This window comes from Anolis sagrei, chromosome 3, assembly GCF_037176765.1.
Source record: "Anolis sagrei isolate rAnoSag1 chromosome 3, rAnoSag1.mat, whole genome shotgun sequence".
Lineage (NCBI taxonomy): Eukaryota > Metazoa > Chordata > Lepidosauria > Squamata > Dactyloidae > Anolis > Anolis sagrei.
Window position 1 is genome coordinate 61,869,848 of NC_090023.1, and position 17,874 is coordinate 61,887,721.

General features: G+C 40.7%; 1 protein-coding gene across 4 annotated transcripts in view; it reads left to right on the forward strand.

Annotated features, from left to right (window-relative positions):
• The first annotated feature begins 1,115 nt into the window (after positions 1 to 1,115).
• USP25 (ubiquitin specific peptidase 25) overlaps positions 1,116 to 17,874 on the forward strand; it is a 71,471-nt gene continuing 54,712 nt past the window's right edge. For 3 of the 4 annotated variants that reach the window (XM_060770498.2, XM_060770500.2, XM_060770499.2), the window contains exon 1: positions 1,116 to 1,389. In XM_060770498.2, the coding sequence (XP_060626481.2) occupies positions 1,342 to 1,389 (48 nt within the window). In that variant the 5' untranslated portion in view covers positions 1,116 to 1,341. The remainder of the gene's footprint in view (positions 1,390 to 17,874) is intronic. The other variant, XM_060770501.2, reaches the window with a different exon arrangement.

Sequence of the window (17,874 nt, forward strand, 5' to 3'; positions counted from 1 at the left end):
GATTTAAAGATCGAACTGCAAAGACTCTGGCACAAGCAGTCAAGGTGGTCCCAGTGGTGATCGGCACATTGGGTGCAGTGCCTAAAGACCTTGGCCTGCACTTAAACACAATTGGTGCTGACAAAATTACGACCTGCCAGCTGCAAAAGGCCACCTTACTGGGATCTGCATGCATTATTCGCAGATACATCACACAGTCCTAGACACTTGGGAAGTTTTCGACGTGTGATCCAATACAACAGCCAGCAGAGTGTCTGCTGTGAACTCATCTTGTGGTGTTTCTAATAATAATAATAATAATAATAATAATAATAATACAGTCCTTGACACGTGTGATCCAATACAACAGCCAGCAGAGTGTCTGCTCTGGACTTTATTATAACTTTATTTGTACCCTGCTAGCATCTCTCGAAGGACTCGATGCGATTTACATAGGCCAAGGCCTCAAAACACAATACAACAATACAATACCTAAAGCAAATTAAAAACAGTTAAGCAGTATAACAACAAACATAAACAATACATCAAGACACTATAAAACTGGGCCGGGCCAGAGTAATGGGAACAAGATTAAAAGTGCTGATGTGGCAGGAGGTATGTAGGATTATAAAGTAAGTGCAATGTGCGGTGTGCAGCAATCTTAGTTCTACTAAAGTGCTTCCAGGACTTGGTATTGGAGATTCCTAATCTGAGAAGGCACATCGGAACAGCCAAGTCTTCAAGTTCTTTCTGAAGACTGCCAGTGTAGGGGCCTGTCTAAGATCTTTTGGGAGGGCGTTCCAGAGTCGGGGGGGGGGGGGCACCACAGAAAAGGCCCTGTCTCGAGTTATCTTGTGGTGTTTCAAATAATAATAATTATTTAAATACTGGTAGGCAGACAGGTTTTTGTCTTTGTCACTTCTGGAAACCTATGCCAATAGTCGTCGGGAACTGTCTGTAATTGGGGATCCCGGGGAAGAATAAGGAAGGGCTGGCCTCGTCCTGGGAGCGAAAGGGTGTGTTGTGTTCCTGTTTGGGGGCGGAAGACGGGGAGGGAGAGGAGGGGGAGACACCCTTTCATCCAGGCGCCGCCAGGAAAAGGAAACCGAAGCGGAGGAAGAAGGAGGAGGAGGGATTGAGGGAGGGATGGGAGGAGCCCGAGCAAGATGCCAGCACCGGGCAGGTTTGGTTGAGGCGGGCGCTGCCGCCGCCGCCGCCTTCACCCGCCACTAAGCGAGCGCCCTCTGCCTCCTCCTCGTCCTCCTCCTCCCGCCACGGCTGCGCTTGGCTCCCGCAGCAGAGGCCTCGGCCGCCTCCTCGGGCTCCCGCTCTTCCCCCTTTCGCCCAGCGCCGTCTCCAGCCATGACGGTGGAGCAGAACGTGCTGCAGCAGCAGAGCAACGCCCAGAAGGTGAGCGAGCGGAACCCAGGCAGGCGCCGGGTCTGAAAGAGAGAGGGAGGGAGGGAGGGAAGGAGGGAAGAGGGAGGGAGGAAGGTTCAAAGCGGAGAGAGGCCTGGCAGGGAAGAGAGAGGCCTGCCGCTCTGGGGCGCGTCCTCCCGCCTCGGCTTCCTTGTGACCTTTGATTCAGAGGGAGGGAGAGAGACAAAACACACACAACACAAGCGGCGTGTGTGTGCTGGAATCACAGCGCCTTGCATTTGGTCGCCTTTCTCTCAGGGTGCAACTACGCCAAGCGTGGGCCAACTTGGGCCCTCCCTCCAGGTGTTTTGGACTTCAACTCCCACCATTCCGAACAGCCTCAGGCCCCTTCCTTTCCCCCCTCAGCCGCTTAAGCGGCTGAGGGGGGAAAGGAAAGGGCCTGAGGCTGTTTGGAATGGTGGGAGTTGAAGTCCAAAATATCTGGAGGGAGGGCCCAAGTTGGCCCATTAGGAGTGGTGGGAGTTGCAGTCCAAAACACCTGGAGGGAAGGCCCAAGTTGGCCCATTAGGAATGGTGGGAGTTGAAGTCCAAAACACCTGGAGGGAAGGCCCAAGTTTGCCCATTAGGAATGGTGGGAGTTGAAGTCCAAAATACCCAGAGGGAGGGCTCAAGTTTGCCCATTAGGAATAGTGGGAGCTGAAGTCCAAAACATCAGGAGGGAGGACTCAGGTTTGCCCATTAGGAATGGTGGGAGTTGCAGTCCAAAACATCTGGAGGGAGGGCCCAAGTTTGCCCATTAGGAATGGTGGGAGCTGAAGTCCAAAATACCCAGAGGGAGGGCTCAAGTTTGTCAAGTAGGAATGGTGGGAGTTGTAGTCCAAAACACCTGGAAATAATGCAGTGGCACAATAAATATAAACATGCAAACACAATATGCATTATACATTAAAATCAATAAAAACCATAATGTATCAATACATTAAATGAACTCAAAACCATAACACAAAAGACCCAGAACATAATCCATAGCTGCCTATTGCACTTCCTAGCTGCCTATTGCACTGTACTACTCTCCAAATGCTTGATCCTATAGCCAGGACAGGCTGGAGGGAGCTAATCTAATTTCACTGGGGAGGGAGTTCCACAGGACCACCACTGACAAGGCCCTGTCTCTCGCCCTCACCAGCCACACCTGCAAAGGAGTTGGGACCGAGAGCTGGGCTTCCCCAGAAGATCTTAGCATCCGGGTTGGTTCATAGGGTGAGATATGTTCGGATAGGTAAGCTGGGCCAGAACTGTTTAGGGCAGTGGTGCTTAACTTGTGAGTCCCCAGATGTTTTGGCCTTCAATTCCCAGAAATCCTAAATGCTAAAGCCAGCACTTTGAATTGTGGTTGGTTGCAAATTGGCAAATGTCTCAGGGTGTTTTGTGTGTCAAGTCTGTGGAGGCTGCTTCACAGAATATTCTTCTCTATTGTTTTCATTCCTCTCCCCAATTTTTAAACACCTTCATTCCCCCCCCCCCCCCCCCCGGTCCTTGTGTCCTGAGATGCACCTTGCTTCTCCTGGTCATATTAGCTCTACAACCAGTTTTGTGATACTTTGGCAAACTAAATTTAAAGACTGGGTTGCTGTGAGTTTTACAGGCTGTATGGCCATTTCCAGAGCCATTCTCTCCTGGCATTTCACCTGCATCTATGTCAGGCATCCTCAGAGGTTGTGAGGTCTGTTGGAAACTAGGAAAGTGGGGTTTATATATCTGTGGAATATCCAGGGTGAGAGAAAGAACTCTTGCTTGTTTGAGGCAGGTGTTTAAAGAGTTCAGAGCTAGTTTAAAGGGTTGGAAGAAGCCAAAAATTTGTGTTTTGGTTCCGAAACGGAAACATGTTACAGCTTTTCCTCTTATACTCTGAAGTAATAGATGTAGTTGTGAAGTAAAAGTAGCATGGGTTCTCTTTAACGAGAATTTGCCAGGAAATGATCGCCTAAGATGCATTCTTGCTCATTGCCAACTTTATGTATCTAGCTAACCTTGCCCCTTCAAAACTGGAATCCGACTCTTGAATATTTGGGGCCTGTGTTAATCAAATTTAAATGTATGTATATCTTTTTGGGGTGTTGTGTGGCTGGCATCTTAAGATATATATCTTTTTCTTTTGGAGTATGACAGCCTGACACCTGGTGGAAATTTTGTCATGAAGTTAGATCTGTACAGGAAAAAAGTATTTAACTGACTCTGGAACAACCTTGTCAGATGAACTTAGTCTGTGTGCAAGGGCTATTTATGTTGCCAACACCGAGAGCCTTGTGGTATCAAGAGAAAGTAAAGTTGTTACCATTGAATGCTTGTGAAAATCATTCTCAAGTTTGTAAAACATATTTAATGCCCTTTCTTCAAAGAAGACATCACAGTTTATTTTTATCCTTCTTTTATGAAATCTATATGAATAAACTGAAAGTTACTGATATTATCAATTTACCAGTTTGAAAGTGTGGTCTTTGTTCAAAATATAATGTTTTTAGTGTCTCTGTATGGTATAAAGTGAATTATTCTTGTAGACAGAAATTGGTGTGTGGATTAATGTTTCTAGAAGTCTGTCATATGCTCTGGACTTGTTACATGAATACATTGTTGGTGAGTCAGTAATGATCATCTGGAAATGGTATGGAATCTCTACAACTTGTCATTCATTTGAGTCATATCTGTGTGCAGCCACTAAAATTGGGTGCTGGGTGGTTTTTGATTAATCTGAGTTGAATGGGGATGTTCAGGTTCTAGTTACTCTTATAAAGTTACTATTCACTCCTCTGCATCATAATAAAATTAGATTTCCATTTTTTGTAACACCTGTATTTGGATACATATGGTGAATGAAGTTTGGGGGAAGCAGGGTTATAACATTTCTAGTGCTCACTGAGACTCACTTCAAGGAGCCCCCACTCCACCACTGTCAGAAAGTGGACAGGGGAAAGAGAAGAGTGGGGTGGATAGGGGGAAATGCTGCTTTCATGAGGTTCCTTCAAAAAGCAGATGTCCCAGACGCTTTTCCAGCTGTCAGCACACTTTAACAAAGTAACAAGAAGAGAAAATCCTAAGCCCATTGAATCTCGTTCAGTTTTTCTGGGCTGGAGACAGGCAAAATCTATTAAGGCTGCAATCTACAATCACCTTCACGGACTGGTTCTAAAGTGCCTGCCCTGCTTTGCACCACCAATAGCCAAGTAGAAGGTAAACAAAGCGTCTGGGCTGTTGGCTTTTGTGCAAATTGAGTCTTTTAACCTCTTCTCATTCCCCTTCAAGGAAAAAAACTCAGTGGGGTTTGGATATGTGACTAGCACCCTATTTTCAAAAGAGGAAATTGGCAGTTGTGGTATTCAGTATTTGGAGAATTTTCAATTTCCTGATAAGGGAGACTCAACCTATAATTTAAGTAACTGTCCTGTTTGCTCTTCCAGCGTGTGCTTCATGTCCACTCTCCTGTTTCTTTTTCTTGTAGAGCCCATCTAGTATCAACTTCAGCAACAGGGTACATCAACAGGGTAACAACAACAACAGCAACAACAATTTTTTCTTATACCCCACCACCATCTTCCTGAAGGGACTTGGGGTGGCTTACATATGGGACAGAATGTCCAACAGACAAAAACCAAAGCAATCCATTAAAACAAGAACACCTCTAAAATAGGGACATTGTAAAATACAACCAGATAAAACACAATTAAATAAAAAACAGCAGCATTGAAGCTCCATCAGACAATGTTCAACAAAAACCAATGACCAGAATTACTAAAGTGGGCATGACCGGGCTATAAAAGGGTCGGGCATGGGATAGTTCAAAATTGTATTCCCTAGGGCTGGGGAATTGGATGAGGTCCAGAGAACAGAGTACTATCTGGTGACCTATAGACTGGGCATTTGTAATAGGGAGTAGTCTTTCTCAAATGCTTGCTGGAACATCCAAGTTTTCAGATCGCTGTGAAAAGAGGGCAGTGTGGTGACTTGCCTTATCTCCCTGGGGAAGGTGTTTCCTATTCGAGGGGCCACCACTGAGAAGGATCTCTCCCTTGACCCCACCAGCCATGCCTGTGGTGGAAGTGAGAGGAGGGCCTCTTTAGCAGATCTTAAAGCCTGTGCGCTCCCCTAATTGCTTCCAGTTAGAATCATGGCTGCCAACCTTTGCACCAGTTGTAGTTTCTGGGCCATCTTCAAAGTCAGCCCCCATGTGGAGGGTGTTACAATAATCAAAACTGGATGTTAGCAAGGAATGGACCACCATTGCCAAGTCAGGCTGCTCAAGGTACAGTTGCAGCTGGTGCAGAAGCTTTTAACTATGCAAAGCCCTTCCTGGCCACAGCCAACACGTGAGTATCAAGCGTCAGTGCTGAGTACAGGAAGACCCCCCAACTGCGGTCCTGTGTCCTCAGGGGGAGTGTAACTCCGTCGAGCACAGGTTGCCCCCCTGTACCCCAATCGAACTCACAACTGACCAGGAGGACCCCTGTCTTGTCTGGATTTCTGTATTTTGTACCCACATTTCTGCACTGCAGTGATTTTAGATTTCTGTTCATATTTTTCCTGTCATGGTAAAAAAGAAAGTGAGGCTGTTGTTATATTCTATATTCCCTGCGTTCTGCAAGGCAGTGTTACTCCTACTGTGTGGTCCATGGGCTGGGGCTTGGCACCACATTAAGAGAAACATTTGTCAGTGGGCAGTGCCAGTCTCATTTTCCCACATTAAATAACTCGAAGCAATAGTGAAAGGAACTATGGTAGATGCCCTCTCTAAAAAGTTTATCCTGCCACTTGGAAGCCAGTCAGATTAGATATCATCATTTTATTCTTTGGGGCAGCCTAAACTGTCTCTTGGCTGTAGTTTATAAGGATTTTCTAAACAGGTGTGATTATTTAACACCTACTGTGTTTAGAAGTTGGGACTGCACAGACAAGCTTCTTATTTCCAGAGAAGAAGTACTCACAGAAATACTTTGGTTTTCAGCAGTTACGTTCTCAGTTTGACACTTGCATTGTAGCATGATAGTTTCGTTTTTTTAAGGCATAATATATACCATACTTTGTAATACTTCCTGATCAGTATGTTTACCTTGTTGTAGCTTACATTCTGGTCTTTCTCTGGTGTAAAATAAGAGGACATTGTTTTGTGGAATTATTCCACCGAGTAAGTTTTATGAAATCTGGTCCTTGAACTGCTGCTTAGAATCTTTAAATGCACACAAATGTATGTGTATTCAAAGGAGAAAGATAAGATTACCAGCTGAAATTACTAAAGTGTTGAGGAAACTTGTTGTGTTTTGTTGCATTTGTGTGAAACGGTGTAATTCCCAACATAAAAGTAGAGTAGGTTAAATTCCAATAGTTGCCACTCTTCTTATGCTTTCAGTGTCTGCCCTCAGTTTAAATACATAAACATATGCTGCTTGGAATCCAGGACCTTTTGGTCTGACTAAATTCTTTCCCATAGTGACTTCCTACAAAAGAATGTTGTCAGAAATGTATTGCTACCAGTAATTGTTAATGTATATTTTTAATGTAAATTGCAAGCAACAGTAGATTTTATGAAAGAGTAATTGATCAGATGAAGGGGTTATTGCCATGACAACTGTCATTTAATATGGTAGGCCTTCCATTCTTATTACACACAAAGCTTTAATTTACAAGTATGTAGTATTGAATCACTTCAAAAACTGGTGATAAAGTAAATTTTGTTTTAGTTTTACATTTTGGGGAAGATGCAGAAAAATACCATATAAACATAATCCTGTATATACACTCATCTTAGCATATAAAGCATTCCATATAAAATTATTCCATGTATTATATTTGTTTCACACATGCCCTCATTATACTGAGATATTTAAATGCAGCTTTGAGACTTGACCAGCTTTTTTTAGGTATGAGCATGAAGTAATATGCAAAAATCACGCTTGAAATATGCCATTTCTTGCTGTGTGTGCACATTCTTTCCTGTATTTTGTGCTAGTGGCTAGAATTCTAGTAAGAGAGTATGCTTCCTGTAATAGTGCACATGTACATATAAGAGCCAGGTCTCTTATTTCTCTGTTGCCTTTATATCCCTTCTTTCTTGAATGAGCTTATAAGGGCTCATTTAATTTTTTGCTCTTATTTTTGTTCTAACAATAACTTCAATGTAGGTGCTGAAAGAGTGAATACCTCAAGGTCTATCAGTGAGTTTCATGGCTGAATTGACACTTAAACCAGAACTTCCCAAATCCCAGTTCCTTATTGTCACCCGGAATCAGAGGTCACTGATGGATGTAATGCTCAGGAATATAAGTCCTTGGAACAAAATGAGAAAAACATTAATTTGATGTAGCTGGTAAATGTAAAGGTTTCCCTTCAACATTAAGTCTTGTCGAATCCAAGTCTGCATGGTGGTGCTCATCTTCATTTCTAAGCCGAAGAGCCGGCATTGTCCGTAGAAACCTCCCGGGTCATGTGGCCAGCATGACTGCATGGAGCACCGCTACCTTCCTGCTGAAGTGATACCTATTGATCTGCTCACATTTGCATCTTTTCGAACTGCTAGCTTGGTAGAAGCTGGGGCTAACAGCGGGAGCTCCCCCCATCCCATGGATTTGAACCACCGACCTTCCGGTCAGCAAGTTCTGCAGCTTAGTGGTTTAATCTGCTGCGCCACTGCAACCTCCATGTAGCTGGTACTATCAATAAATTTACATTGGTTTTTAAATGTCCCCTGCCACATTCAAGTCTTATCAAATGTTACAGAAGATGTTTGAAATATTAAAAGTTAGACTTTAATTCCAGAATTAGCCTGGACAGCCAGTGATCTTACAATTGCCAGCTACCCCAGTGAACACTTTGGGATTCTTGGCTACTTTAATAGTGGCTGTCACCACCAGTTCATTTCCTCTGCCCAGATATGTGTTTCCAATGTCTGGCAGTACTTTTAAATAAGAACCATTCCCAACAGAAGAACCAAATGTTAATGATTTGACACCTAATTTTATTTACGTAGTTTTTGCATGTTACTGGTCTCTCATTGAGAAATGCCATTGACAGCTGTGGAAATCCATCCAGAGTGAGGAGGAGGAGGAGAGCGACCGGTGCTGGTAATCTACAGCTTGCAAGGTGACAGACGTTGCAGTGTTACCAACTTGTTGTCTTGGTGGGAGCAGGTGTGGACAGGACTATATTAGAGAAAAGAGTGATGTGTACAGGTTCATATTCACAGATATTACTAGCTTCATTTGTGCTGCAAGTGTGTAACTGACTTCTGGGCAGTATAGAACGGAGAGGCAGACTCATAAGTGCCTCTTGGGTGTATTTGATGCATTTTCTCCATTGCACATGGATGTTTTGTGCATTTTCCCACTTATGGGCTAGACATATATGCAAATTATGTGATACACTTTGGTTTATACAGAATAATATGTCAGAAATACTTGGGGCTAGAAGTGCTTTGTATTTGTACATACATAATGGGATACTTTGAGATGCAAAATTCATATATGTTTTATATGCATCTTATACACAAAAGCTGAAGGTAAATTTTATACAATATATAGTCATATTTTTGTGTATAATACTAAGTTTGTATAAATGGAACCATCAGAATTTAAAGATGTCACAATCTCTACCTGTGTGGACAGTTTTGGATTTTGGAATATTTTGGATTCCTGGATAAGCTCCACATGGTTTGATAGTTATCTAATTATTTGCCCTTTTAAAAGTGCATGCCAGTGTGTGTAGTAAACTCAGTGGAAGTGATGTACACTCTGTTCTGTAAAAATGTTTATCAAATAAGTCAAATATTTGAGATCTGAAGGATTTGAAAATTACATTATATAACATTTAAAACTGCTCTGTCAGTTTTATAATGTTGTCTTGATTGATTCATATCAGCTGCACTTTATTATATCTGAATGGATTTCATGTGATAACACAGCGATTTTCCTTATGGCTGTCATCTGTCCCTCATTATAAGAGACAAAAACACAAATTTAACTCCTTGCATTACAATTGTGTTTCAGTATAATAAGAAACAAAAAACAAGAGTTAACTTTTATATGGGTACTTTTTCCATATTTAAAAGGCTAAAGTCCTATTTCAATTTCTGATGTGGAGAAGTACAAAAAAATAGTAAACTACTACATTTGTAAATTTGTGACTCAAGTGGACTATAATGATTATAATCTACTCTTCAAACTGTACTATTTCAAAATTAGGGAGGCAAGATCGTAGTGTATAAGTTCATTTTTAAAAAATCTACAAACAGAAGTTGAAAGCAGATTTAAAATGGCATTGTCCAGCTAGGAAAACCTGTTGCTGTCTTCTTCTTTAAGTTATTTACAGTTCATGAGTTGCAAAGTAGAAAACATTCCATGATTGTTAATGGGAGCCTACCCTTCCTGTTTCCTGCCATCATTCTTGTATCTTTTAAATTCTTGTTTAAATGTTCCAGCTTTAATGTCCTGTTCCGGTTACAGGAATGTGTGTGTGGGGTTGTGGTGGTATGAATGGACAGATTTTTCAGCAGATTCATTTATTTTCAGGTCTGTTAACAAGGGCAGACCCCCCGTCATTGCGCGTCGTTATGACCATTACTACTACACTGTGCTTGTTTGTGTGAGTGAATCAGAAGAATCCCTATTTGGCTCAGTTCATGCAGCCTACTAAGCTAGAATTTACTGAAGTCTTGGTTTATTATTCACAAGCAGTTACGCTGGGGCACACTGCTGCTTGGCTCTGTCTGCAAGTGGGAGGGTGCCTGGATGAACCAGTAACTCATCAAGTGGAAATGCATAGTGTTGCTTCCAGACTGGTTTTTCTAGATTGTTTCCTCTAGCAAACTAGAGCTTCAAGTTAGAGTTCAAAGTTGGCTTCTGAATTGAGATTTGTACCAGAAGCAACAATCTATAATCCAGGTTGAAATTAATCTCCCTTTCTTTCATTCTTCTAAATTCGTAGCTAGTTTACCTATTTAAAGGTAAGCGATAATGATGAGACAGTGTTTCATAGTCAGTGTTTTCATCCAAACTGCCCAGTTCTTAAGATTTCAATATTCTTATCCAGTTGCTGTATTGCAAACAACTTTTGGACCAACTTGACATGAACTGAAAGAAATAACAGAAGTCTGCAGACCCATACAATAGAAAATGTCTCTTTCTGCATTCATGATTTCCTAGTATTACTTCTCCAACTATGCTTTGAAAACTGGTCCTGAGAAGAAGGGAAATATGAAGATACATTATATCTGATTCTATGGACAGCGGGATGGATATTTAAAGGTTTTTAAAGATCGTGAAAATAGTTGTAATTTTCATGTATACAGTTGTTCACATCATGTTTGGGATTCAGGAAATTTGCCAGTAATACTCAATACAGGAAGCTTTAGTCCATGCATGGGCAAACCCAGGCTCTCAGGCTGGATTCAGCCCCTTGAGGATGTTCTTCTGGTCCCCAGAGCCAGCCATGTGTGACAAGCTCTTCTTGGCAGGAGGACACAGTGGCCTGTCGTATCAGGGCCATAGGTACGATTCCAAAGGGCCGCATCTGCCAGTGCCAGTGGCAGCAAGGAAAGGCAGGCAGGGAAAGCAGCCCACATGGCTCGGCATTCAGTCCCCTCTCTGAAAAGTTTGCCCATGCCTTCTGTAGACTGTAGTCACATTGGATTTTTTGAAGTCCTAATTTTGTTATTGATAATACATAAATCCTTAATGATTTTATGCAGTAAGTACTGAATTTGTCTGTAAAGGTGAAGGGATCAAATTTGCAGGATACATAAGATTCATCATGGTTGCAGATGGATTGCTTACTTTTTAAAAGTCTGATTTTTAAAAATGAAAGAAAAGAGGAAAATAAAGGAAAGACTATTCACACTATTTGTCTATTTACTATATTTCTCCTCCTTATATTAGCTGGTTTGGAGGAATTGTATGTGGAAAGCAGGGCGTGGTTACTTCTTTTTCAAAAGTATTATGCAAAATATGTACTGTAATTGTAGTTCTACCTCCCTTTTCCCTTTTTAGAAGTTCATTGTGGTTATAATTAGTTTAAGAAGGACTTTTCATATTCCCAATATAAAATAACTATCTTAAAACATCTGAATACTTAAAGCTGCAAGACTGTGGTCCTGATCACTGTTGTGTACTGCTGCCTGCTGCTTAAATAAATTGTATAAATAATAGATGTATTCTTAAGGCTGTCACTTTTTTACCCACTTGTAAGTAGTGGCTTGGTTGTTGCTGTAACTGGCCTTATGGTCACTGTTTATGTAACTGGATAGGCTACAAAATAGTCAGTCTGGCTTTCCACTACTCCAGGTAACTTTGCTAGTGAATGATGCTGGTTTAGAGGCCTCAGTCATACAAAGTTAAAACAGCTTGATTTGTTCCCCCCCCCCCCCCCCATAGAAACAATGTCACAACAAAATCTAAGCACAAATTTTGTTTAGGTAGTGCAGTTATTTGTTATGAGGAAGCATCGTATCTTGGTACTAGTAGAAATGGTAGTCTAAAAGTAGTCTTGCATTCAGATACAGTGAGGTACTTACTGTATGGAAGTAATGTGTTTTAAGATGAGGTTGTGGGATCCTAAAGACAAGAGGCATTTTTAGCTGATGTATTGAAGCCTGTGATGGTGGGGCTCCCTTGATCAGGTTGACAGATCCCAAAGAATATGTGAGAAGGTCAAGCTTGATTGTGATGAACTAGAGTTTTGGTTAGTAATCTTCATTTTATTGACAAGTTAGAGATTAAATATACAGACAATCCCTGACTTACAAACATTTGACTTACATATGACTCCTAGTTACAAATGGGGGTGAGACAATAGGAAGTGAGAGGAAATCTATCCCTGGAAAGGGAAATTCACTCCTGTAAGAGTTATCATGGAAAAAAAAAGGTATCACAACTGAAGCTTTATCACCAATCCGTGTATCTCAAATGACTCAAAATTTTAATCTAATTGTCACAAAGGCACAGACAGAAAAACAAACATTACAGGGTGTTGTCCTTTTTGGTCTGGAGTTAATACTTGAAAAATGTACGTGTTCTGACTTTTATACAAATTCAAGTTAAAGAACCTATTGCGTACATAAACTGGGGACTGCTTTTATTTGGATTGCTCTTATGAATACATCATGCTTTGAATACAGCTATAACCACAGTGCCAAAAATACAATTTTGTACTATTGAAGTAAACCTTTACTCATGTACTTCAGAGATTAATCTTTACTCTTGTGAAAGTAGCACCTGCTATTGGCAGGAAATGCAGTGCAAATGTTGAAAGTTGTGTTTATTGTAATTAGCCTGAGGTGGTTGAAGCCTTTTATTACTTCCTAAATCTGAACAGGGCTGATTATGATGAGGGTGACTGGGAGGTCTCTCATTCATGGGGTCACCATAAATCAAGATCTTTTGAAGTTACAACAACAAAGCAAAGCAGTGCAGCCTTTAGTCTCTGTGTACTATACATGCTGTTATACAAAGATGACCTTAATCCCAACACATCAGATGAAAAAGTATAGATTTGAAGGTTTTAGTAAATTTTATGGTTTACTGTAACCAAAATGCATCAAGGTGAACATATGTAATATAATTTAAGTGGATATATTGAAAAATGCATATTTTTGCCCTTGTATAACAATGTCTATATTTCATTACTGTATATACCAGGCATGGGCAAACTTCGTCCCTCTAGGATTTTTGGATTTCAACACCTACAGTTCCTAACAGCCCACTCTTATAAATAAATAGAAATTTTCGTCAAGAATTGACCAAAAATGTTGGTTGATTTATCCACAAGCCAGTGTAAGCATGGTATCTTAAATCTCACTGGAAAAAGAATCATCCCAGAGAAGAGTGGCAAAAGCTTAATCCACCCTGGGAGAACTGAAAAGCAGACTCGCCCCTTCCATTCTCTGCCACAGCAGAACGTTTATCCTTTTTATCAACTCTTTAAAAAATTATTTTAACGTATCCATGGATCATATCAAAATGCATATTTTTGGCCCAGAAACCTACCCTTACTTATTCATAAAGTTGACATATATAAAATGCATATATGCACACTATAGTCATAGGACAGAAAACGTAACTATGATTGGAGCTGAGAATATTGCACTAGAGTAATTTAGTGAAAATATAATCTTGATGTATGTTCTCAGTTCTCTATGATGATAAATTATGCAGGACCTGGAAGTTATTAATGATAAACAGCTAGCTACTGACAATCACCTTTGCAAGATACAACTTTACAAGGAATTGTGACATCTATGGGTAAAGGGACTGATCTAAATAAATGTAGAGGAAGAGTATTGCACGAAAGAAATATCTGCAAAATCTGATGGTGTTCCTGTCTCAATCATGTTAAAGACTAATAGAAAAGCCTGTCATGGTACATTGCCACCTAAACTTCAGTGTGCAGCCTTGTACTTGTGAGCATTTTACAGATTGCTAAACTGCTTTGGAGCTTCCAAATGTGAAAGAAATGCTGTAACTTCAACTACAGGTACAAGTTTCATTATGCAATAACATATGAATGAGACTTATCTTTCCACCGTGAAATGTAGGCTAACTCATATAAATATTTGCAGAGTTGTCAACCACAAATTGGTTTGAATAGTGACACTGTGAGAAACAGATGGAGAGAATATTAACAAAATATTTGAGGAAAACAAAATATTGCATACTGAAAAGCATTTTGAAGTATCATTAGAGTATTATGAACATACAAGCTTTCATTAAAATCTTTGTGGCTTTGAGGATGGCTGTCTATAATTTTTGTAGATGCTTCTACTTGGAATCACAATCCTTTTCTGAATTTTCTTAGATCTCCCTTCTGCTGCAGGCTGTCCTCAGGAAAGTTTTCAGGGGATAGAGCAGGCAAAGAAACCCTTTTGGATGTTGACCATTATGTTGAATGTAGGTGTTAATACTTATGAATAGCAGCAAAACTTCTAGGTGGTGATGGTCTATTGTATTGGCATTGAGTCATACCCTGCTTTCATCACTAGTTATCTGGCTCACCATATCTATTCAACAGAGTTTAAATAATTCATCACAAGGTTAATGTGCATAATGATATACATGGTTTTTCTTCTTAGCTAAGAACATATTGCGTAATAAGATCAACCGACATAGTATTTTATGTAACAAAAACACCATTTTATTAAATATCAGTAGATTCTGGCTTAGATTATCTCATCCAGTACCCCCTTTTCCACATTATGTGCTTATGGTAAAACCATAGACGTTGATGTAATTCACAGTTGTTGTTCCCTATTAATAATGATTGAGATTATATGCATCTGTGCTCAGTCATTAAAGATATATTTTCCATCTCCTTTTCTGAACCCTTTCTGTCATGCTGTTGTGAAATGGAGACTGTTAGCATCCAGTGACTTTCTTTTGGCAACTTATATGGGAATGTTTGGTGTTCTTCCAGCTCTGAAGGGATAAATGTTCACATCCCACAGCTACAGTCAAGGTTTTATTGGCAGGAAAGAGTGCATGAGCTGAAATGGACCTGGAGAATAAAAATCCATGGAGTGCCTTCCTGATGTGCTGACATTTTACCTGGCTACTGCTTAACTAGTTTGTTGATTAATTTATCCTTAACATCATCTTTTGGTTTTTTTAAAATAACTCTAATTAATTAAAGAAATAGATCAGGTTATAGTTGCATGCCAAAGGTAGATGGAAATGAGAGAAAACATCAATTTTTAAAACATGAAAATGAGGAAGCTCAAGAGTTAATGTTAGGCAGTGCATAACATTGTTTGTACAAAACTAGATGCCGGGAAATTCTTCACTAGCAATTAGTTCTTGAGAAAAAAATAATGTAAACAAAGCACAGAGAGGAGTTTCATACATGGAAGACAGACGTAAATCTGAAAGAAAAGCACACAAATAATAAATCAGAAGGTTACCTTTGCATATGGTTTTATTTCTTGTTCGGTCATCCCCAAGTACCCCAAATGGATGGCTCCTCCTGGAAAACTGATGTTAATTTCCAAAGTTAAGGTCACTGAAAAAGTTTCAGCTGTTCTTACTAAAATCTTGTAAAATGTATAACTTTGGGAGGGGGGTTTAAATTAGAAATATATTGTATATATGGGCCAATTTGGTGCCAAAATTATGGATTTTGATATGACACATGATTCCACAGAGAGGGAAAAGGGCCAGAACAGCCTCAGGGGATCAGCTAACCCTATCTGTAGTGGCCACCATTTTCACACTCAAGCATTCAAAAACGCCTTTTTGCTACTATAAACAGATGGGGGTGGTTCCTTTTTATTTGGGATAAAAGTCACAAATTACTTTAAATTAGTTATTTTGTTTGAAAAAGTAATCACCCTCTTCTCTGAGTAGAATGGTGAAACATCTAGAGTGCCTTTCAGGGTAGTGTCCACTATTTTCCTGTCCAGGCATTCAAAAAGGCCAGAAGCAGTGTCATGACAGAGAGAGTAGAGGGGAATTAGAGCTTTTTAAAGGTTCTGCAGGGATGTACTCTTGCTTTTTGCCCCATAGGCAGAGATGGTTCCCTTTTTGGCAAGAGTTAAGATAGAGCAGTGGTTCTCAACCTGGGGTCCCCAGATGTTTTTGGCCTACAACTCCCAGAAATCCTAGCCAGTTTACCAGCTGTTAGGATTTCTGGGAGTTGGAGGCCAAAAACATCTGGGGACCCCAGGTTGAGAACCACTGAGATAGAGCATGCATGACATTGACCCAGGTTTTTGAGGCTGCTCTTTTGGCCAAGAAGGTTTTTTTTGGTATCCCTATCCCCACATTCCACTTTCTATAACACTATAAGGATGACTATAAGGCACTTTGTATTTACCGGAGCAGGTTTCACGATTTAATGTGGTTTAGATATGGGGCTCTCTGATGTTCATTAAGGGGTTTGGTTCAGACTTTCCTGCCACTTGGCTTAATGTACTTTACTAGCCTTAATCTGTGCTGCAGCACATTTGAGTGGTGTGTATTTTGTAGCTGCAGCTTCAAACCGCATTATATTGTCAGTGTTGATATGCCGTTGGAAGATAAGCCATACTATTACATGAATGAACTTGAAGGTGGCATTTTAATTTTTTTATTTTGATTGTTTAAGCCAGTGGTTCCCAACCTGTGGGTCCCCAGGTGTTTTGGCCTACAACCCCAGACATCTCGGCCAGTTTACCAGCTGTTAGGATTTCTGGGAGTTGAAGGCCAAAATATCTGGGGACCCACAAGTTGAGAACCACTGGTTTAAGCAGCATTTATTTATTTATTTCATATACTTGTACCCCATCCTTCTCACCCCCAAGGGGGGAGTCAGGGCGGCCTCACAGCAAACACCATTTGGTGCCATCATAATGATAAAAACTATCAACAAATTCATTAAAACAAAACATTAAATAAACAGTTGTTAAAACACTCCACTCTAAAAAAGGATCACTGCCTTATTTCTCATGCCAGTAAGGTAATGCTCAAGATCCTGCAAGGAAGACTTCAGCAATACATGGAGAGAGAGTTGCCAGATGTACAAGCGGGGTTTAGAAAAGGCAGAGGAACGAGAGACCAAATTGCCAATATCCGCTGGATAATGGAGAAAGGCAGGGAGTTTCAGAAAAACATCTATTTCTGTTTTATTGACTATTCTAAAGACTTTGACTGTGTGGATCATAATAAATTGTGGCAAGTTCTTGGTGGTATGGGCATACCAAATCACCTTATCTCTCTCCTGAGGAATCTGTATAAGGACCAAGTAGCAACAGTAAGAACTGACCATGGAACAACAGACTAGTTCAAGATTGGGAAAGGCGTACTGCAGGGTTGTATACTCTCACCCAACCTATTCAGCTTGTATGCAGAGCACATCATGCGGTGTGCGGGGCTTGAGGAATACAAGGCTGGGGTGAAAATTGCTGGAAGAAACATTAGCAACCTTAGATATGCAGATGACACCACTTTGATGGCCGAAAGCAAGGAGGAGCTGAGGAGCCTTCTAATCAAGGTGAAAGGAAAGCACATAAGCTGGGTTGCAGTTAAACATAAAAAAAAAACAAGATTATGGCAACAAGAATGATTGACAACTGGGAAATAGAGGGAGAAAACCTGGAGGCCGTGACAGACTTTGTATTTCTAGGTGCAAAGATTACTGCAGACGCAGACTGCAGCCAGTTAATAAGGAGACACTTACTTCTTGGGAGGACAGCAATGACCAATCTTGATAAAATAGTGAAGAGTAGAGACATCACACTGGCAACAAAGATCCACATAGTTAAAGCAATGGTATTCTTCATAGTCACCTACGGATGTGAGAGCTGGACCATAGGGAAGGCTGAGCAAAGGAAGATAGATGCTTTTGAACTGTGGTGCTGGAGGAAAGTTCCGAGAGTGCCTTGGACTGCAAGAAGATCCAACCAGTCCATACTTCAGAAAATAAAACCTGACTGCTCATTGAAGGGAAGGATAGTAGAGACCAAGTTGAAGTAGTTTGGCCACATCATGAGAAGAAAGGAAATCTTAGAGA